Source organism: Cebus imitator, unplaced genomic scaffold (assembly GCF_001604975.1).
Source record: "Cebus imitator isolate Cc_AM_T3 unplaced genomic scaffold, Cebus_imitator-1.0 Scaffold226, whole genome shotgun sequence".
NCBI classification, from domain to species: domain Eukaryota; kingdom Metazoa; phylum Chordata; class Mammalia; order Primates; family Cebidae; genus Cebus; species Cebus imitator.
The window spans coordinates 133,395-156,327 of record NW_016107541.1 but is presented as its reverse complement, the minus strand read 5'-3'; the positions used below and the strand labels follow the sequence as shown (position 1 = coordinate 156,327).

General features: G+C 41.8%; 1 protein-coding gene across 1 annotated transcript in view; it reads right to left on the bottom strand.

Moving 5' to 3' along the window:
- Positions 1 to 22,933, bottom strand: part of ADCY2 (adenylate cyclase 2) — a gene marked incomplete at its 5' end in the record, with an annotated part of 165,540 nt that overhangs the window by 41,669 nt on the left and 100,938 nt on the right. Inside the window, 2 exons of the mRNA XM_017496921.2 lie at positions 4,892 to 4,976; positions 16,736 to 16,905. Of these exons, the coding sequence (XP_017352410.2) occupies positions 4,892 to 4,976; positions 16,736 to 16,905 (255 nt within the window). The remainder of the gene's footprint in view (positions 1 to 4,891; positions 4,977 to 16,735; positions 16,906 to 22,933) is intronic.

Genomic DNA, 22,933 nt, shown 5'->3' with positions numbered 1-22,933 from the left:
TGCCATTCATTACATTTAGAGAAAAGTTCATTTTGATATCATTTAATTAAGATAATGCCTGCTAGTACAAACATGTTTTCATGCTTTATAATGTATTAAAATATAATGTATTTTAAAACGAGTTATTATTAACATTGTAGGAATAGAGAGGCCCAATTACTGACAAAGAGTCTTTTGGGCCTTGGCATCATTTTGTGCCTCCTATGATGTAAATAATTTAATATAATGAAATAGCCTTGAGTGGATCCTTCTGTAATAGAAGGGCTTAGTGGAGAGTGTGTATTTCACGCAGATAGTCACTTGCTGCCAAATAAATGTGAAGAAGATCTAACTGCAAGTTTTTGGTTTGTTTTGTTGAGTTGTACCAATGACAGTACAAAGTAAAACAAAACACACACACGTGCACACCAATGGCCTCTCATGCACAAATGGGAATTTTTTTAAAAAAGTTAAAATCCACATTTTGTAATTTGAAAGAACAATAATCATTCATTAGTTATGTTTGATTCAAATTATCTGCCATACATTAGGAAAAAGTTCCTCCTCCTCCTCCTCCTGTGGTGTGGCATTTATGTTTATCTCACGTAGTGAGCCATTTTCAAAAAACTGCAAAAAAGATATTTTAAAAGTCTGTTTATATTTGGCCAGGCATGGTGGCTCATGCCTGTAATCCCAACACTTTGGGGGGCTAAGGTGGGAGGATCAATTAAGGTCAGGAGTTCTAGATTAGACTGGCCAACATGGCAAAATCCCATGTCTACTAAAAATGCAAAAATTAGTGAGGCCTGGTGGTGCACACCTGTAGTCCTAGCTACTCAGGAGGCTGAGGCAGGAGAATCACATGAACCCAGGGAGTAAAGGTTGCAATTAGCCGAGATTGAGCCAGTGCACTCCAGCCTGGGCAACAGAATAAGACTCTGTCTCAAAGAACAAAATCCCCAAAATAAAAGTTTGTATTTAAAGTTTCATGTTCATGCCACATTTTCAAAACCATGGATTGATAGAAATTAAGCTGTACATTGACTAGAAAAGCCTTCTCACTTGAAGAATGGATTAAAAAAAAATAAATCAATGGTGTGTCTGGCTTTAAACTGAAATGATAGATGCAACCATCTATCAATCATCTAGCTTCTCAATGCCCCTACCAGCAGCTTCTCAATGCCCCCACCACTGGCTTCTCAGTGCCCCCACTCAATGCCCCCACAGGTGCACACTCAAGATTAGACAAGCGTGAAGCATGAGATGAAACCACCACCAAGGCAGCAGTTAAGGCAGCAAGTCCGACCCAAGGGAGCAGGAAAGTTTTTCATATGCCATGCTAGGATGTTGCTCAGGTTTTCAGAGCCATTGTTGTTGCATAACAGGTAAGCATTTTGTAAGTCTCCTACTAAAAAAAAAATCACAGTCTTTTGGAACCAGCTGTACTGAACTGAAATGACACTTTGCCAAATCAATTAATCAGTCTCCCTACCTACTACCTACGTTTCTATCCATCTATCACTCATCTATCACCTTCCCAAGCAATGCAATCTGTTTAGAATCCTCTGCCTTATGTAGCTGGCCCATTACAACTCACATGAAGGGTGCCTCAGAAAAGATTTAAAAAAAATTCCCAATCAAATGTAATGGATTGAATAGTAATCCTCCAAAAGATAGTTCCAAGTCCTAGCCCTTGGTATTTGTGAATGCCTGATTTGGAAATAACATCTTTGTGGATGTGATCCAGTTAAAGATCTCAGGATAATATCGTCCTGGATTTAGGGTGGGTCCTAAACCCAAAAAGCATGTCCTTACCAGAGAAAGGAGGGGGGGATTTGACTCAGAGACACAGGGGGAGGCCATGCGCAGATGTTCAGCAGAGGCCAGGATGAAGCCCCTGCCTGGGTGACTTGGGGAGGGCAGTGCTGCAGAAGAAAGCAGAGAATTCTGTCTGCAGAAGAACAGGGAGGGACCAGCAGGCTTCCTCAGCTTTGAGCCTGCTTGGAGAGCCTCCCATTCCTCGGACTGCCACCCACATCCCAGACTCTGCCTGAGGCTACTCTATAGGTTTTCAGGAGCCCAGATTCCATGAGGAGACATAGAATTTGCTTTTTATTGGCTCTGTCAACAATGAGAGATCGAGAGCAGAAAGAGCCTAAGAAAATCCTCCAGGACATCCTCCAGGATTTTTTTAAGGTTTAAAGACCCCATGACCCTCCCTCCTGTGGCTCATATCTAGCGCAGCCTCAAGGGCAGTTCTGAGCTGTTTCTGGTTCTGAAAACAACACGAGGAACTAGAGGGCTTTACATCTTTCTACATGGACAGAAGAACCTAGTATCAAATTAAATTCTCCCAACTTTGTTATTGGTCATTGAGATGATACACAGTCAATGCCACCACATAATTATGGTTAAGTCCAATGGCTCACAGTTGATCCATTACACTCTAATTGATTTAAGATAAATAATAGAAAGCATTCAATATTTTGATCAAGCACTAATTTTACACAATTGCGTTGATATCAGTCTTATAAGGGAGTTATTCCATTTTTGTCTTTAATGTAGCAAAACGTAACATTTACATCTAGAGGCCTGGAAAAATCATTACTCCCTTTAAAGGATTTATTATTCTTCATAACCATCCTTTAACACCAGTTATAAATCACTGAATGATTTTTTTTCCTTGGCTCTGTCAACAAGGAGAGAGAGAGCAGGAAGAGCCCTGGCGAATCTTCCAGGACCTGCCTGGGACCCCATGACCCTCCCTGCTGTGGCTCACTGGGCTGGAGTACAGGGCAGTTTGTGGCCCTGCAGATTCTTAGGTTCAAGCTCTCCTGTAAAACAACAGCTTCATTTGAGGTCATGCAGACTGTCCCCTGGTTTGATGGTATAAATGTATCCCACCTCAAATGCAGACCCTGCATGGAATGTGCTGCTGTTTAAGCTCTGGTGAGACTCTGGGCTTCTTTCTTTTTCAAGAGACCACTGAGTTGGCTAATACATCTATCATAAACTAGACTTTAGTACAGTAAGTCGCACTGTATTTTCTGTACAAGGGACGTGTTATGTTTTCATCAAGGCTACTTTGATACCCAAAGCAATATTTAATATACTGATTTTCTCAGAAAGCAAACATATTTCCACCATTTCAAAAAAGATGGTCATCGAGCAGCACAAACAACAATGAAAATAGGTTACAAAGTGCATATACTATCATTTAATAAACCAATAAAAAAATACAATAACTCTGAGGCCATGAATGCTTTACTTGTGGCACTTGAAAAGTCTTATTTCAAATATGGGGTATTTTGTGATATACCTCCCCTCCCTTTGGGGAAGGGAATACTAAAGCACTGTGTCACAGACTTCAAAGTTCTCACCCCAGAAGGCTTAGGGCCTCAGTAATCATCCATTCAATGATTCTGGACTGCAGGTCAGACTCCTGGCTCACCTTGGTATTTCCCATGGTGCTTTATGTAGATTCGGTGATTTATAGCTGGTGTTAAAGGATCGTTATGAGGAATGATAAACTCTTTAGAGGGAGTAACAATTTTTCTAGGTCTCTAGATGTAAATATTACTTTTTGCTACATTAAAGACAAAAATGGAATGACTCCCTATAAGACTGTTATCAACCCAATTGTGTAAAATTAGTGCTCAATCACAGTATTGAATACTTTTGGTTATGTACCTTAAATCAATGAGATGGTAATGGATCAACTGTCAGCCATTGGACTCAACCATAATTATGTAGTGGCATTGACTGAGTATCATCTCAAGGACCAGTAACAAAGTCGGGATAATTTAATTTGATACTAGGTTCTTAAAATTTGCTGCCGTGAAGGAATCTGAGTGATGAATCTAGCAGGAGAAAGCATCCCCAGTATGAAATGGAGAAACAGGTGATCCCACGGAGGCAATGGCTGCAATCTTTCCTGAGAAATGATCATCTAGGTGATATGATGCCAGGAAGCGCAATTCTCTCACATCTAGGGTCCTCAAGGGAGAGCATGCCCGCCAATAGGAGTGAGAGCAGAAAGATGGCCAATCGTGAGAAAAGAAAACCAGGTTGCAGGAGAAACCAGGGAAAAATAACGGGACATAGTGCAGGTTGTCAAAACTGCAAGTCAAAGAATGCAGAACAGAGAAAATGTAAGAGGGGTGGTGGGGTGGGAAGAAAAGACCTCAAACAGCTTTGCAGCAGGACAGGACAACTCCGTGCTAGGGAGATGGATGAGGGCCACACCGTGAACTCCTAGGGAGGATGCAGCTCACATTGCTTGGGAAGCTGGAGGAGGACAGTTGTCCCGGACTGCTGGCTTGAGAGCCAGATCCAGACTCCGTCCAACTGACTATGCAATTACTAACAGCTTTCTGGTGGGGAGAGCTGGAAGCCTTGGAAGCCAGACCCAAACTCATAAGTATACAGTGTACCTCTTAGATATTGGACAGATTTAATTTAATTGGCATTGCTTCTTCATGAGATCTTTCCAAATACATAAATCACTGCTTTTTGTTTGTTTCCTATCACCCTTCATAGAACTTAAAACAGCCTTGAAAAGAGGCAGAGGTGCTTGGCTTCAGATAAGTCTTGTAGTCTTTGGGCAATTATCTTTGTTGAAGGCAGAAGAAGAATAATTGTCCTTAAAAATCTGACACCCACACCCTCTACTAGGAGACCAGAGGGTTGGCGGGAACAAAGAAGGAAGAACAGTTTTAGTCGCATTGCAAAAATAAAACTTTTCAGCAGGGGATCATATTTCGAGGAGTGATTGCAAATGACAGCAAGGGAATTCTGATTCTTAGGCATTTGTTTCCAAGATAGTTAACTAAAATCCACAGCAAAGCATTATTAATACAGCACTTTAGAAAAGGTATACATATATATATATATATATAAACAGACTTCTTACCTGTCTACCCAGAACAAGCAGTGTGATGAAGAATATAGAGAGAGACACAGAGCCCATGGTCTTTAGGTCTTTCCAAATTCCTGGTCTATTAAAAAAACAGACAGACAGATAACAATGCAACACAACAACAGGCACACAGGACTTAGAATCTGAGTATGAACACATGTCAGATTCTCTAGTGCCTGCCTACATCATACACCAGCCATGCAGGTTTCAAATCTCCTTCCAAACCCAGCTTGCATGAAAACAAAATAAAAATCCCTATTTTTAGAGCACAGTATAATAATAGAGACTTCGTACTTTATATCAAGCTATACCAAATATTAAAAGAAAAAGTAAAGGAACATTAACATTTTATTCATAGTTCTGGGATCAATATGGGTAACTGGGTATATGGTTTCTTCAATGTTTTCATGATTACTCTCATAAAGAGACAGTATGCTTGAAATGAATAGTCACACAAGCATAAACATGAAGCAGGGAAATTAATTTCTGCAAGCTACTCTCACCTCTGAATTATAGTTTCATATAACTTTCAAGTAGTCATCCAATCTTATTCACTCTTTCATAGGATTTTGTATCGCAAAGGTACAACAAAGATGAAAATGCTGGGTACACTGCCTGAGTGACCTCAGGTTCAAGTTTATGATAAATGACATCAGTCATTTATCCCTGCCAAGATGTCACTGCATGGGGTGGGCTCCCCCATACCTCGATACCACATTCCATGCAGTGAGCACCCACACATCCTACAGATGCTGACACGTGAACTTTTCCCACATAGGACTGTAACTAGGACCTGAAAGATAAATTGGATTATGCATGGACACCATGTCAAATAAGCAGCATAGACGGTATCCGATCAACTACAAACAGCAGGTCATCACTGTCTGCTTGTGTGCTGTCCTTTCTTTTTGATTTTTCCAGTTTCTCTGTGGGTTCAAGGACAAATGAGGTATCAAGAGGCTCTGGTATAATACTAAAAAGCAGTCAGGTGGCCTTTCAAGCAAAAGAGCCTGGGTTTGAATCCTGAGCTATGGGACGTGGCATAAACCCCTTCAAACCTCACTTTCTTTATCAGTCAAGTGGGTACCAACCAACCACTACACTGCAGGCTATTTTAGACACAATATTAAATACCTATATACCTGACACAGAACCTGACAGATAGGAAACTCTTTCCAAATGGTACCTGTGATTTTTAACATTATTATGGAATGATAAGGAAGGGGAGTGGGGCAGGGCTAAGAAACTAGAGAAAAGGATAAGGAAACACAGACTGGAGAATATTCTTAACAGAATGAAAGACTCAAGTGCAATGAAAAGGTGGATTCCTGCAAGAATGAGGTAACACAATCGCCTGGTCCCAGTGGCTTATGGGCTTAGACCCGCAGAGAACTCTCCAATAAGGTTGTGCTGGCATCAAGAGGTCTTTCCTCCCCATCAAGCCCATGGCAGCTGGAAGAATCTGAGCTCATGAAACTTAAAGAGGTCACCATTTCTCTCTGAAAATGAAGCCAGGGGAGCAGTGCCGCGTTCCTGTTTCACTGGCATTAATTTTATAAAATGAAGTTGCTTTTTTCTGAGCTTGTGACTGAGGTGTCCAACAGCACAGCTGAAGTAACTGACAAGTAAAGTTGTTTAAAACCAATTCTGGCTCTGATTTTCATGAATTTTAAACTCTTTTTACCCTATGTTGACCATGCTGATGCTATATTGAATAGTTAATAAAAATAGTACCACACAGCTAACATCCTAAGAAGCTGGTATAGGCTGAGTTTTTAATTTTCATGTTGCTTTGTGAATATCACATTTTTACAATTCCAGGGGGCCAGAGAAAGCATCTATGACATCCACTTCTTCCACCCACCGTCGTCTGTAATTCCTAAACTAAGAGTAAATATCAGGTCAGAATTTATGATAGTTTCATCAGCACAACAAATCAGAACACAAGTTCCCTTTGCATTTCTGGCTATAGGACCAGATGCAGAGAGCCAGCTCAGGGCCCTCTCACTGACAAACCGATACAGGTAGGACCCGGTTAGACAATTCAGGACCTGGCTGGGTTTTCAGTTAACCATACCAAAAATTCACACAAGCAGCCCATTGGAAGAAATCCTGTCTGGGGAATCCTCACATTAATGCATTCGAATCTTGGTTTATGGGGTAGAAATACCCTGTTCTATCCATCTCCCAGATCTTCAGTGTTCTGTAGGAATAGCGATGGGTGGAGGGAGAGCTTGGAGGAAGAAAGACCAGCAGAGGCTCTCCCTGTAGGACTGGGGAACAGATTTGAAAGTGCAGACCTAGATGGATCTCAGGAATCACAAGGCACCAGCAGCCCAGAGAGCCAAATGGTACACCAATACCCGGCTGAATTTTCTCTTCTGAAGCTCTCTGACAACTACTAGGGACTCCATTTGGTTTTTCTGGATTTCACTTGGACTTCTCAAGACTTCTTGCATTCAGTTAGTGAAAGAGAACGGCCAACTCCTGCTGAAGGCCTTCTCTCTTGCGCGGGCCACTTGTGGATGGATGCTGTTAGGGTCCCTCTAGTTTCAGTGACTAACGTCTCCACCCTAGATCTGCTCCTAGATCACCTAGCTCTTTGTGTGTCTGTAGGAGAGGTCGGGAGAAGGAGGGGCAGGTAGTATGGTGGGAGACAGGAAGAGGTACAGTAAAATCCCAGGACATCTTTCCAGCAGAGTAGTCAATTGTGTTGATCTCTGGATTAGTTTCCTAGAGTTGCTATAATTAGGTAGCACAAATGAGGTGACTTAAAATAACAGAAATGTATCATCTCACAGTTCTGGAGCTTAGAAGTCCGAGAGCAGGATGTTCTCAGGGCCAGGTCCTTCTGGAACCCGCAGGGAATCCTTCCTTGCCTTGGTCTCACTTCAGTTGGTTTGCCGGCAATCTTTGGCCTTCTTAGCTTGCCATCATGTAACTCCGATCCCTGCCTTTAACATCACGTGTCATTCCTGTGTGTCTGTCTCTTCACCTGGCTATCTTCCTAGGAGGACATCACTTATATGGATTAGGGGGTCACCCTACTTCAGCGTGACCTCATCTTAACTAATTCCATATGCAACAATTCTATTTCCAAATAAGGCCACATTTGGAGAAACTGGGGGCTGAAGCTTTATCTCTTCTTTTGGGGGCACAATTCAGCCCACCAATCAGGTCAGCTGTTTAGAGAAATATGAGCTACACAGCTAGTTGTGTATGAGTGCTCTCTTCTCTCTCTCTCTCTCTCTCACTCTTTCTCACCTCTCTCTTTCCCTCTCTTTCTTTCTATCTCCTTCATGTTTTAAGGGTGAAATCTACTTTGGACTCTCATATGTTAGTGTTGTGCCGCCATTGAGTTATGAAGTGGGGAAGATACAGCTAACAGAACTGAGAAAAGTTTCTAACTCTGTGATTTCCCATATGATGACAATGGTAGCCAAAATGTGACGGAACACACTTCCTTTCACATCTAAAAATCAGACGCTGAGGGCCCAGATGCTCACGTGCCTCAGCTGCATAGGCATCTGCAGTTGGCCCCCGACCTGAGGTTGTTGTTAATGGAGCAATCATTTTGCTCATCAAGTTTCAGAGTCCAAAAGAACAGCATACTTCAACATACTGAGTGAGGGAGACGGAGGAATTGCTTAGTGAACCAGCCTCTAACTTGAAGGCAAACACTTCAGATGGAGTAAGAAAGGGCGTTTTCATGACTCTCAGGAGGGAAAGCAGTCCAGGCATGTAGACACAAACATTATCTTACCTGCAAAAACTTTACATTTCTGTGGGTGAACATTTTCAAGAAGAAAAGCACCCGAAGGGGGAACCTAATTTCTGTTGCGTTGTTAACTGTGGCTGGCTCAGGTAAAATCATGTCTTCTCAGGTCACTAATTGGGATAAATTAAAAAATCGGTTCACTGATCGCTGAGGGCCGTGACTTGGAAAGACAAGGCCAACAAGGAGACAATGACTTCCCTTTACCCACACAGCGGCCTCGTGGTCTTCAGCTAATCTATTTTTTATCTTTCTCTCCTGCCTCTGGTTACACCATTAAGTCAGGAAATGCCTGGCTTTGCCCACAAAACATCCCTGAATCCTCAGGAATCGTCAATGTCAAACGATGCAGAAAGCAAATGTCTTGTCCAACTTGTTAATGCCACAGGGTGAGTGTGCTCACGGAACCTCACTCAGCAAGGGATTGGGACCTGGATCACAGGGCCAGAAGACAGCATTGCCCTACATAAAACAAGACAACACCCCAGAAACTGAATCTGAGGTTAAGATGTGCAAGATGAAACAAGTCCTCCCATTCCTTGTCAGAAAATCTTCATCAGCTCGGGTTTGAGAAGCAGCAGGGAAGCGCTAAGACACCTGGATCTGCTTTCATGGTGACCTCTCCCGCTGTGTTAGTTGGAAGCATGTGAAGATCCTGTGGATTACCTCTTTAGGCTTTTCCAAACATGAGTCCCCGAGGCAGTACTTCTTTTCTCCTGGCTGGTGAAGTGTGAGGTCAACAGCTCAGCCAGGGTTCCCACACTTTGTATCAAGAGCATTCCATGCAAGTGTGCCATGAAAATGAATAAATGAGTGGACAAATGATTGTGTTGGCTTGGAAATGGCCCGTCTTCCCTAAGGGGTTTCTGGGCATTCTTTCCTCCCCTGGTTGGACACGGATGTGCAAGAATCCCATGTGAACTTGCAGCGAAGACGGCCCAATTATCATCCAGGGACAGATGGCTGAAAGGCTCCCGCTTTTTCAGAGTGGTGTTCATAAATGCCAAGCTGAACATTCCAGTGCTGCAGCAGAACCACAAAGTAAAGAAGGCTCCTGCTTAGAAATGAGCTCCGGAGCCAGGGGCAGGTCAGAAGAGATGGGAAAAGCATGCGTGGGTGGGGGTTGCAATGGGAGTGGGGCCCTTTGCTGTGAAGACAATCACGTATCCTGATTAATGTAGTTGTTGTTTCCTTTTGTGGAGAAGAGTGATTTTAAGTCAGAAGCCACTGCTGCATCAGCACGGTCTGACGTGGTTGGGCTGGGCGTGGCTTTAGCATTACAAGGAAGAACTGATGATTGGCAGCGTGGCACATTCTATGCAATCTAGGCCACAGGCCCTGTGAATCCCTCCCCTCATTCTAAAATCAAACAGAACAAAACAAAGGAGCGTAAATATCGAGTTTCCTCTGGCAGACGAGTCCAAACCATGGGACATTTTCTGTTTTAGGTCAGAGAAGTAGATCACTAATGATTGCTTTTTGTAAAAGGGAGGGAAGCTTGTTAGACCCTGCATAGCCCTAGGACGCCTGGCTTTGTTGTTAAAGTTAGGCGGCTGGGATTGCTTCCTCCTCTGCTGCCCTGCTAGTGGGTGTCAGGCACGGAAAAGCATGCTGTGCTGCTTGCTTTCTGAAATGGTACAGGGTACAGGAAACAGGCAGAGTGGGGGAAGCTGAGATGGTAAATCTGAAAGGCATAGAAAATCCTTGCAATATTAACTTGACTGTATCACTTGCTTGGAATGCAAATTTGAAATATAGTCTTCATTTAAAGAAAAGACATGAAAACAATTTCAGGTGCTTGGGAAGACCTACAAACCATCTGCCCCAGGACGAGGCTTGCAGCTCTTTCTGATCTTTCCTTGAGGGATGGGTTTTCCTGTTCTTCCTCAAGGCCTGCCTTCAGTTCATCATCAGTCAATCCCTAGTTAGTACATTGCCAAAATACATCACAATATCCCGAATTCCAGCCATTTGGATTTCCATGAGACACAGGAAAATCAGGGAAAGCAGAAAAATGCCACAAGGAAGGTGCCTAGTTCAGGCATCTCAGTGACAGGTGCAAGTCCGAGCATCTCCAGTGGTCTTCCTGATGAAGCTGTTGCTAAGGCTGGGAAGTTAAAGTTTCGCAGACATTACAGCCAGCTGCAATCTAGAGCTTCTGGATAATGCTAAGCACTGCCTATCACTGCTGCTTAAACACTGTATTTATGTGCTTTCTGAAAGTACTTATTTTACTGGACTGAAGTTCCAGCACAGAACTAGTTGGTCTTCAAGGATCCTTGTTAGTTAGTTGCTCTGTTCAAGCTCTCCATGTCGCATGCCTCTCTAGAATTAAAGGTACATTTCTAGCTGTCAGGCGAGCTAACATAATGGCTGGGTCCAAGTGAAATAACACCCATCCCTGAGACTTTTCAGTTCTGCCAGAAAAGAAACTCAGGAAAAATCTGACAGCTTCTTGCAGACTCGGTAGCAAGCTTTTGTCATGGGAAGGATAAGTGTCTTCACGACAAAAACAGCTTCCAGCAACATCAGTTGTTATTAACATCACCATCACCTTGAAGAGCAGTTGGTATCTCAGCAGCTCTGGCTAAGGCTTTTGAGACACAGTGTCATGGATAGGAACTGCAGCCATTATTGCCCAATTCACAGACACTATGGAGGACTACTGTGAGCACCAAAGAATAGGAAACAATTGAGAAACTTCTGAGCTCCCTTCAGCAGGAGGTGGTTTATCAGAATCACACCCCAGCAGGTCACGTTAGATACCGGGACACTCCTGGCCTCCATCCTAATGGATTTTCAATGGCACACTCTCTCTGAGTGATCTTTTTTTCCTCCTAAAAAGTCTACTTTTCACATTCTTGAATGTGTAAGGATGTCTTTAATATCATTTTCTTATTCATTGATATGAAGTTTTTCTGGTGCACACCTCTCCTTTTTTCTCTGCCAACTGTATTGGTGTGTACCATCCTGTTGGCTTGCCCATGAGCAAGGTCAAGTTGGTTCTGAAAAGTTTCCACCACAGGAGTCATGATGAAGTCACACACAGGACAAAGTAGAGAGGAAGACGGCTGGCACTGCCTTTCAACAGAGATGCCCTCTCTGAACTTTACTTTGAAATATAAGATATAAACAAAACCTGATGTGGATACTAACAGACAATATCATCCATGATCTGGAGATACTCTCTGTCTTCAGGGAAGCAGGTGAGGCGAGAGACTTAAGGAAGCTGGTATCAGGCTCTTCCCATTGTTCAAGAGCACAACCTGCTTTTGTTTATTCATTCAACAGATGCTTGTTGAGCACTAGCTGCCAGGCACAGTCACAGGCCATGGTATTTGGTTCAGATCTTCTCTTCTGCTTGATTCGGGAGAGTGTGTTAAAGTACTCAGCACATACGTGTATATCACAGAAAAGGGGCTAATTGGCAACAGAGGCTATGTCTACATCATCCAGGATAAGCCCCTTCCATCTTTCCAGGGTGAAACAGAACAGAAGAGCTGCTTGGTCCTCAGGTGCACCGAGGGGTGAAAGCCAGAAGCTTGAGGGAGGTCTATGTATTAGTTGAAGTTTTCCAAAGGGAAAGAACCAATAAGATACATGTATTTTAGAAGGGAGTTTATTACTGAGGGTTGGCTCACCGGATCACAAGGCGAAGACCCATGACCGGCCATCTGCAAAACAGGGAAAGAGATGCTGGGAGTAGCTCAGTCCAAGTCCAAAAGTCTCAAAACCAGGGAAACAAACAGTGTCACCTTCTGCACTGAGAACGCTGGAGATGCTGCTATACAGGTCCCAGAATCCAAAGGCCAAAGGCCATTCTGTTGAATGAATAAACAAAAGCAGGTTGTGCTCTTGAACAATGGGAAGAGCCTGATACCGGCTTCCTGAAGTCTCTCGCCTCACCTGCTTCCCTGAAGACAGAGCATATCTCCAGATCATGGATGATATTATCTGTTAGTATTCACATCAGGTTTTGTTTATATATAGAGTTTGATGTCCAAGGATAGGAAGCATCTAGCACAGGAGAAAGATGAAAACCAGAAGACCCAGCAAGCCAGCTTAGCCTGCCTTCTCTCACCTGCTTTGTTCTGGTGGTGCTGGCAGCCAACTGGGTGGTGCCCACCACATTGAGGGTGGGTCTTCCTCTCCCAGTCCACCAATTCCAATGTCAGTCTCCTCTGGCAACACGTTCACATACACACCCAGAAACAATACTTTACCAGCCATCTAGGCAGCCTTCAGTCCAGTCAAGCTGACACCTAACATTAACCATCAGTCTCAACAGAGCACTCAAGGCCGACAAGGAGCAGGCCCAGGGGCCTCAGTGGACAGCAAGGACATTGACCTGCCACAGCCAAGCAAGGGTCCCAGAAAGAAGGCTGGAGCAGAAGAGAGAAGGCCAGGAGTAAGAAATAGGTCACCAAAGGGACGGGACCAAATGCTGTGACTTTAGTGGCACAGACTGGTTCAATCAGAAAAGGCGGTGCTGTCTGGCTGTCCTGTGAGCCAGCTCCAACTTCAGGGGCACCTCTGGCTTTGTGATTAAGTGGTGTTCACTCTCAAGGCACCATGCTACACAGCTTTTTTTTCCCCTAAAATATCTTACTTTCAATTGAGAAGTGTGTGTCAGCATCAATAAATGAGGCAAAGGGTGAGAAAACTGATATCAATTATTGGATGGGGAAAAGCTCTTGGATCTCAGAAAAAAGAAAGAAAACACTGACATTGATTGGTTTTACCTCTGGCATGACTCACAGGGTTATGTAAAATAGGCAGGAGTAAGAACAAGGCAAGAACAGCAGGAGTAAGAATGGTGAGTGGATCATGAGGTCAGGAGTTTGAGACCAGCCTGGCCAGCACAGTGAAATCCTGTNCTACTAAAAATATAAAAATTAGCCGGGCATGGTAGCATGTGCCTATAATCCCAGCTACTCGGGAGGCTGAGATAGGAGAATTGCTTGACCCCTGGAGGCAAGGTTACAGTGAGCTGAGGTCGCACCACTGAACTCCAGTCTGGGCGACAGAGAGAGACTCCATCTCAAAAACAAAAACAAAAATAAAAGCAAACAAACATAAATGAATGAACAAACAAAAAAACAGGTAATGAGGCTGAAGAAATTGGGGGGCTTCTAAGCTCCCACTCTTAAGAGTCTCCCATGTGAGGTTAGTTTTAAGTGGACATCATAGAAGATTCATTGATTTTGAGGCATTATGCTTTTTTTTGCTATTACTTCACATCAGTAAGACTCATCTTTCCATAGGAGATGCTTCTGAGAATATTGTGCAGCCAGTTCAGGGATTAGTTCAAGAAGTGCCAGAACTTCTGATCAAAATTAGGAAGCGGGAAAAAATAATGAGTAAGACGTATTATTTGATAGCACAACAGGTGACTCTGGTTGATAATAACTTAATTGTACATTTAAAAATAACCGAGCCAAGGTTGGGCATGGTGGCTCACACCTGTAATCATAGCACTTTGGAAGGCTAAGGCAGGCTGATCACCTGAGGGTCAGGGATTTGAGACCAGCCTGGCCAACATGGTGAAACCATGTCACTACTAAAAATACAAAAATTAGCCAGGAATGGTGGTGGGTGCCTGTAATCCCAGCTACTCGGGAAGCTGAGGCAGGAGAATCGCTTGAACCTGGGAGGCAGTGGTTGCAGTGAGCCGAGATCGCACCCCTGCACTCCAGCCTGGGCAACGGAGCATGCTCTGTCTCTAAAACAAACAAACAAACAAACAAAACTAAGAAGCCAGGTACTGAGACTCATGTCTGTAATCCTGGCACTTTGGGAAGCTGAGGTGGGTGAATCACTTGAGGCCGGGAGTTTGAGACCAGCCTGGCCAACATAACCAAACCCCAACTCTACTAAAAATACAATTTTTTTTTTTACAAATCTAATTAGTTTTTCAATATTTTGCTTTAAACTGAGGACAACTTTGCCTTTGATGGCAAAAAATGCAGCCGGGAATGATGGTAGGTGCTTGTAATCCCAGTTACTAGGGAGGCTGAGGCAGGATGATTTCTTGAACCCAGGAGGCAGAGGTTGCGGTGAACCGAGATTGTGCCACTGCACTCCAGCCTGAATGACAGGGCAAGATTCTGCCTCAAATAAATAAATAGAAAGTGTAATTGGATTATTTGTAATGCAAAGGATAAATGCTTGAGGGGATGGATACTTTATTCTCCATGATGTGATTATTTCACATTGCAAGCCTGTATGAAAACATCTCATGTACTCCGTAACTCTGTATACCTAGTATATATCCACAAAAAATTTTTAAAAATTAAGAAGGGGGACAGAGGCGTGTGCCCCCAAAGAGGATGCTGGCTTTAATGACGGAAGTGAAGGCAAGTCGCTGAGGCTTCTCAAGTTGGTCTCCCTAGCTTCAAGGTCATTACAAAGACAAACCAAGAGAGCAGACACAAAAGAGCTTTAATAGAACAAAAGTGATCTAAAAGTGAAACTCCTTTTCTTCAGCCTGATAAGTACTCTCCTGCCGCTGGGGTTCTACTCAGAGAGTACGTCTCCTAAGGTGTCTCACTGAGGTCTCCAGAAGCAATTCTCTCCACATCAGAAACCTGCTAATCTGATTTCGTCTTTTCCTTCGGATATGTAACATATTCAGGCGCTTTAAATTTAATAAAGGGAAATTTAGTAGCATCATCAGCTATGTGTGAAAATCAATAGTGCTACATTTACTTAGGAATACAACACAGGTTTTCTGGATACAGCAGAGCAATAGTAAAGCATGTTTAGATGGCAATTTTGAGAATTCATTGGAAAATTAACTTCCATTCTTATCTTGGCTAAGGAATCATAAATATAATTACACATTTTTGCAACTCCACTGCCTTAAGCTTGGTTACAGGTTAGTAGAGTTTCATTGTGTGGGGGATGATGAAAATTAGATTAGGTGAAAAAAACAGGCTGCACTTGTATTTTTGCAAAAGTTCTCATTGGTCAGAAATGGCTACACGGTGTGATGATTGCCCTTCCTAACTCCGGTCTCCAGTGGATAAATAGGTGGCCATGTACTGTCAATATAAAACAACATTTTGGAGTAATAAATCTATGTAAATATTTAAGGCATTTATATTATTTTAAAATAAATATAGAAATAAGATGGAGGACAGTGCAAAGCACTCCTAGAAAATACTTTGACATGTGGTTTATTTCTGGTGGGTTCAGAAATAAACCTAACATTTGTTATAACATTTTTTTTTGAGATGTGATATGGAGAGTATCATAATGATTAAAACAATTTTTTTCAAACAAATATTCATTAGAAGCCTACAAAAGTAACTCAATAACAGGAAACCTGTTATAAACCAGAGCGAGTGCCCATGGTAGAATCATTCTTGCTACATCTAGACTTTCAGTTAAAAGACTTAGAGCAATCATATCTTTTCTTGGAAGTCAAGTTCTTCATAGGACAAAAAATGTTCAGGGCTGATATTTCTCCTTCCACACAACAGTATTTTAGAAAATCTCTAGTAAGAAAGGTAACACTATAACTTGTGAATATGGCTACTTATTTTTTCAATATTTTGCTTTGAACCGAGGGCCATTTTGTCTTCCCGAGGACATCTGGCAATTTCTAGGGACATTTTCGGTTGTCATGATTTGGGGCAGAGGGGATTGTGACTCGCATTCAGTGGGTAGAGGCCAGGGATGTCCCTAAACACTAAACACCCTACCTACCATGCACAGGACAGCACCCCCCCCCCCCGCCCCTTCCAGGCAGAGAATTATTTAGTCTACAATGTCAATAGTTCCGAGCTGGACAATCTTAAATTACTTTTATCAACACAGTTCAGGTTATAACACAGTGCTTCTCTCTGAACCACTTCACATCTTCTATGTGTGTTTCAGAATACATAATCAGATACAATGTATAACAAAAATACATATCTTTCTGAGGCATCACTTCAAAGAACTTCTATCAGAATGATTTATCAATGACGATGTCGCTAACTTGCATGTACTCAAAACACACTCACAATCCACATGCCGAGAAAGAACTAAAGAAAGAGAAGGAAGAGGCATCGGCTCACCTCTCGAACAAGACCTGGCTGTAGTCACCCAGGACGTGGGCGTGGGTGTGGAGCAGGATGGTGTTGTAGCCCACCAAGGCCACCATCATGATCAACATCTTCAGTTCGTAGTTCACCCGCAGGAACACGGAACAGGATATCAGTCCCAGAATGCAGCTGTATATAAAGTACTGAAACAGGAAAAGACAACAGACAGATACTTAGGATCTTTTCTGAGAAATGCTCAATCACGAGTACAGTCAGGGCCACTGCCAAGCTCATGTGGTCAACATATAACCTGGCTGTGAAAACAGAGCCCTGTTTCTTATCTTTGAGGCAGTGGTAAATGCCCAAATATGTTAAATTCAGAAAAAAAAATATCATCCACAGCTTTCCAACTCAACCTTGCATGATAAATAAAAATAAGCATGTATATTGCCAGATACTTTTTAGAACTAAAATTGTAAAAAAAAATATATGGAAGACACATCATTATAAACCAATGTCATTTATTTCTTGAAAATGAAAACAGTGTGGCCTCCTATATATTCCTTAAATATATGTTGAAGTGAATAGAATCTCTTTTGGCCTTTCAATTCTTTCATTCATTAAGAGAATATAAATCATTCCAGATAACTCTGTTAAAAGCATAAGGAAGCCCAGACATTTTATTAGAAGAGAAATGGTGTGTCAGCGGGCCTATTTAAAACAGAAGGATTTAAGTTAAAAGCCTGACCAGGGCGAGTCATGAATCCCCTGGGAGTTGGACAGCCACCAGAAGAAAGTGGAAGAAACAAGTGGGAGCCAGAACTAGCACCTTCCATCTGAGGCCGGAGCAAGCTGCAGGCAGGCCCCCCAGGTGAGCCATTTCCTCACCATCTACCACTGCAGGCAGGTTCAGGTAGGCTTTGGATAGCTCTGAATTCAACTTTTCACTCACACATTAGCTCACTTACTTGCAACCAGTGACTTAACTTGCCTATATCACAGTGTCTGCATGACACTGTAAAATGAGGGTAATCATATTATCCTTGTAGGTCATTGAAAACAACAGAGATAAAAGAGTAATGTACAGAGCCAGAGTCCTGCACGCCAGGAGGTACTCCCTACGGTGAAGCAGGTGCCAGCCTCAAAATGCTTTATTTGCTACATCATGGGGTTTCTGTGAACAAGGGGTTGTGTTACTATCTTAGCATTCCTAGAACAGAAAAAAAGCTCAAAAAATTAAGACTTTTAGTAAAACATAGATCTTATTGATTTTTTTTCTTTTTTATATGGAGTCTTGGTCTGTCGCCCAGGCTGGAGTGCAGTGGTGCAATCTTGGCTCACTGCAACCTCTGCCTCCTGGATTCAAGCAATTCTCTTGCCTCAGCCTCTTGAGTAGCTGAGATTACAGGTGCCCACCACCATGCCTGGCTAATTTTTGTATTTTTAGTAGAGACGGGGTTTTACCATGTTGCATTGGTCAGGCTGGTCTCAAACTCCTGACCTCATGATCCGCCAGCCTCGGCCTTCCAAAATGCTGGGATTACAGGCATGAGCCACTGCGCCTGGCCCCTTATTGATGTGTTTTAAACCTTGTCTTTAAAAGATAGCCTAGCTTTTAAACTACTCAATTATAATTTCATCATACTGAGTAAGCCAGGTATGAACTGCTTATTTTTGTCATTCCGCCTCCTCCTTTGATATCCCCAGCTAAAGCCATCTACATTAAGCTATGTGGAAGGCGACTGATATTAGCTCAACACTCCTGTTCTTGTAGACGAAAGAAAAGTTGGAAATATGAGCTTGCAGTGATCATACGTCAGGCTTTCTCTTTGCAAGAGGCATGCTTGACTGGAGGAACCCAAGGAGGAATGAATAGAAATTCCATCAGTAAGAACTTCGACCTGGTATTGTGGCTTTAAAAGGAAGACCAACACCTCACACTGGATTACACACCAACTAGGTCACTCTTTAGCGGGTGAAAGTCTTTCTCTGCATGGGAATGTGAAGGCTACTTTTCATTTCAGGTGGCAGCATTTTAAGGAATACTGAGTGTTATAAGCACTGTATCTCAGCTGCAATTGCCAGATAGCAGCCCTCTACTCTTCTGTCTCTCATGCTCTCCCACAACAGAGAACAAAAAAACGGAAAGAAGAGACAATGTGGGTTAACGTAGTAAAACAACAGAATCAATAGAGCTGTGAACACGTGCACAGGCAGTATCTCAGAGGCAGGCAAGGTGTAGCATACCCTGTGAAAGGACACCTTATTTCTATGAGAGTTCTGCCCATGTCACCTTAGATAAGTTACTGAGTACCTACTTCAGGGCAGGTCTGAGGACTTTGATACAAGTTACACTAAAGCTCTATGTCGCTTAGAAAAAGAGGACTCAAAATACAGCAGTGAGTTCTGTGAAACAGGTATACAATGTGGATTGAAATTTGGCAGAGTAAGCTTGTTTCTGATGAATGTAATAAAACATGAGCTTGCATTTCATATGGCTGTCTTTTTAGTTCATTTTTCTAGTAATTCACCATTATATTTTTCAAAAGAATTAGTCTGTTACAGACTAGAAATTACAAAAACAAAACAAAGCAAAATGAAGAAAGGGCCTTCACAAAGAGTTTGAGAAGCCCTTATTTATAACCTAGTAGGCCTTTAATCGATAGTCTTGAGTATTATAAAACTGCTCCTTAAAACCCGGGAAATTGCCCCAGGAACTGGTGAGGGTAAGTCTCTTATTCAGTAATTCTGTCCCATCGGATCCCCCAAATCAGCTGAGCTTAACAAAACAATCCCGTGTCTTCCACAAGTCACTCAAAGTAAAGATGATGGTAATACCCACCTTGGAGAATTCTCATTAAGATTAAGTAACACAAGTTCAGAATGGCCTAGTCCATGAGAAGTTATGTAAATTTTGCTATTATTACTATAAAGCTCTTGGTCAGCTTTCGTTTTTGAAAGAGCTCTGTTTCTAAAATTATGATTGAAAACCACTGTTATAATGAAAGCTATCAACCAGTTCAGCCTAATCAAATGAGAGGGCAGAATAAGGAATCACTTAGAAGTGTGTGTGTGTGTGTATCAATGGGGATTATTTGGTGTGTAGGGACACGGGGTAAAATTTTAAAGGTTCTCACAGTTTGAACCTTTGAACTATGTGTCAATACCTATAAACTATGCTAAGGTTTCACATTTCAAAAATTATTCTGAGGCTTTAATTTTTTTTTTTCACATTTCAGGAACATCTACTCAAATATATATGTTCAAGGGAAGTAGACTTTTAGTCCATCTCTATTAAATGGCTTTCTAGCATGCTTGGAGGCTGTGCAAGAGGTAATCTGGCATGAAAAGGTAAGTTGGGAACCTGTAAATTGACTCCGAAGGATGTGCGGGAGAGAATACTACAGGATGGCTGGGTTGGGAGCCTGACCTGCCTCCACGGTTTAGCTGACCAGGGAGGGCGCTGGCTGGCCAGCGGTTCTGGCGATAGGATATTGAACTGACTTCTAATGGACTGTACTTACTGGTAAAGCCGATTGCTAGTAATGTTTACCGGTTTTGACATAATCTTTGAAACCAACCTGCACTTTACAGTAATGTAACAGCCATTGTTATCTTGGGTAATTTATTAACAGTAAAGTCTCTGGGTCTTATAGCTTCTTCACCTGCAAAATTAGAGTCCCAATAAGATCTACTTTACCAGGGTCATTTTTGGATGAAATGACATAATGCATACCAAGCGCCTGCTGTGGTATAAACAGCTTACGTGGCAAAGATCCTTTATGGCTAATTTTGTTATTTTAAAAGGACTGTGTTTTCCTGCTACAGAAATAATACATCCAATGTCAAAAATTGGGAAATATACAAAAGAATCCATATAAAAATAAGGGTCTCTGATAATCCCCAATATCCACTTTAGCCACTATTCATTACTTGTATATGTGTTTCCAGCCTTTTTCTTGCTATTTAATATTGGTAGTATTACTTTAGAAAGTTAGGATTATACTGTTTAGAATTTTTTAAAACAATTATTTTCAATGAATAATTTATTATGAATATATATTTATATGTCATTTTTTTTAGAATGTCTTATATGGTAGTTAAAATAAATTTTGTTATAACTTACATGGTGGTTAAGTATAACCACCATGCATTTTCAAATTTTTAGGCTGCTTTCTTTCTTTTACTTTCTTTTTTGTTGTTGATGTTTTATAAACACATGTACAAACATGTTTTTGGTAAACCTTTCCACTTTTAAAATTAACTTCCAAAATTAGTATTACACGGTAAAAAGTATGTCTGTCTTGTACTTTTTTTTTGGTAACGATTGAAATTATCACTTAGAAGAGTTATATCACTTTCTATTACCATCAGCAGTCAATTAGGCATGCTTCTCAACTTGCTGGTCAACTTCAGATATCACATGACATGGGGTTTGAGAGAAACGATGCCTGTCTGGTGCACACCCACAAAATGGCTTTTCCTGTGTTCCCTGGGATCCATGAGGAAGGAAGTCAGGATATCGGGCTCCTTAGGGACTGCTAACCCCATGAGTTCATAATGCATTTCTGTACAGCCAGTTCATGCAGACCTGGGGCTTCCTTGGCAACACTGGCTAGCATCTCCAAGGCCCCATGATTGGAAAGACAGTAGTCTGTTTACCACATGCCATGTAGATTGTGCTTTTTCAGAATGATTTAAGGTCGAATACATGTTGCCTTTCCCCACCTTGAGTTTTTAATAATTTTCTTTGATTGCAAATAAGATATTATACAGATTTACCTAAATGAAATTCATAATGATTTCCTTATTCTTTTAATGATACCAAGTGATCTCAAACATAGTGGAAGGAGAGATTTAAAAGGATATTACCAGCTATACATTTTTTTCCTGTCAAAATGCATCTTCACATTAAAATTTTAAATGTAAAGTACTACGTGGATGTGAAAGGGGACTGCTCAGTCGGTGCACTCTCTCCCCAGCATCCAGCTTATGGATCATGTGGATGCTAACACCATTGGTTCAAGGAGGAAGAGTCAGGCCACACCGTTAATTTAAATATTTCTCTAAAACAGAGGGCTCCAAATGGCCCGCAGTGAGATTACAGTCAATAAGCTCTCAGGAGGACTCCAGCTTTTCACTTTCGTTTAACTAGATAATTCAAAGCCTAATCCTCACTGAAGTTGATGGTAATACATAATTTGAAGGACAGGATCTCCAGGGTAAGGGATGAACCTATACCACCCCCTCTTCCCAATGTCCCCATGGGGACACTGCTTTTAGAAAATGGTCATCTTTCCCTTGACCCAGTCAAGCCTCAGAAGCCTCCAGGAAAGAACAAGAGAAGCCGTTTCTTTCTGTGCATGTAGCTGTGAGCTGCCCGATAAATTACATGATGGGAAGGGAAAAATGACCAGAGCAAAATATCAAGGCAGCAAATCAGAGAAGGAGAAATAAGAAAATCAATCCACTTTATTGCCATAGCTACTGGAGTTAAAATTTTCTGTATTTTGAAAGCATACATATTGAATTATTGATTTGAGTCTCCAAAATAGTTCACTTAGCTTTCTCAAAACTGGTTATTTGAGACGGAAACTAAATGAGCATAATCTGCACTATTTTTAGGTAATTATTCAGAAAGTGAAAAGGAGAGCATAAAAACTTTTTTTTTTCACAATTTGTGGAAGAACAAAGTTGTTAAGCAGTAAATAACTGACTTAACTCCCCACTTAAAAGTTTAATGCGTTAATAAGTTTTGAAATTTCAACCTAGGTCCTTTGGGACACTGGTGAAGATGAGTCCGTTAGCAAGAATTACTGAGGAATAGAATTACTGGGCAGCGTATGTTGCCAAAGAAGAGGAAGGAAAATGAGGTGTGGGCAGTTTTATCACAGCTTTAAGGGGGATAATACTAATTCACTGGAACAATTAGCAACGTCTCTCAGTAAAAAACCCAGAAACATGGTGATGTATAATTGAATGCCATATGGTAGGATATATGCTAGAAATGTTGTAGTGGTTAAGAGAATAAGGCAATCATTACTGGTGAAAGCATGAAAATAACATTGTAGGTTTGCAAATGTGAGTTTCACCAGTCCCCAAGGGCTTGGACTTGTAGCAGAGGCTGGCATTTGTAAATTCAGGACTGCTCAGAGATTGATATCAGAGAGGAAATGCAAACTCTAGAACAAATCTAAGACTAAAGAATGTATGTTATACAGACTACTAGCA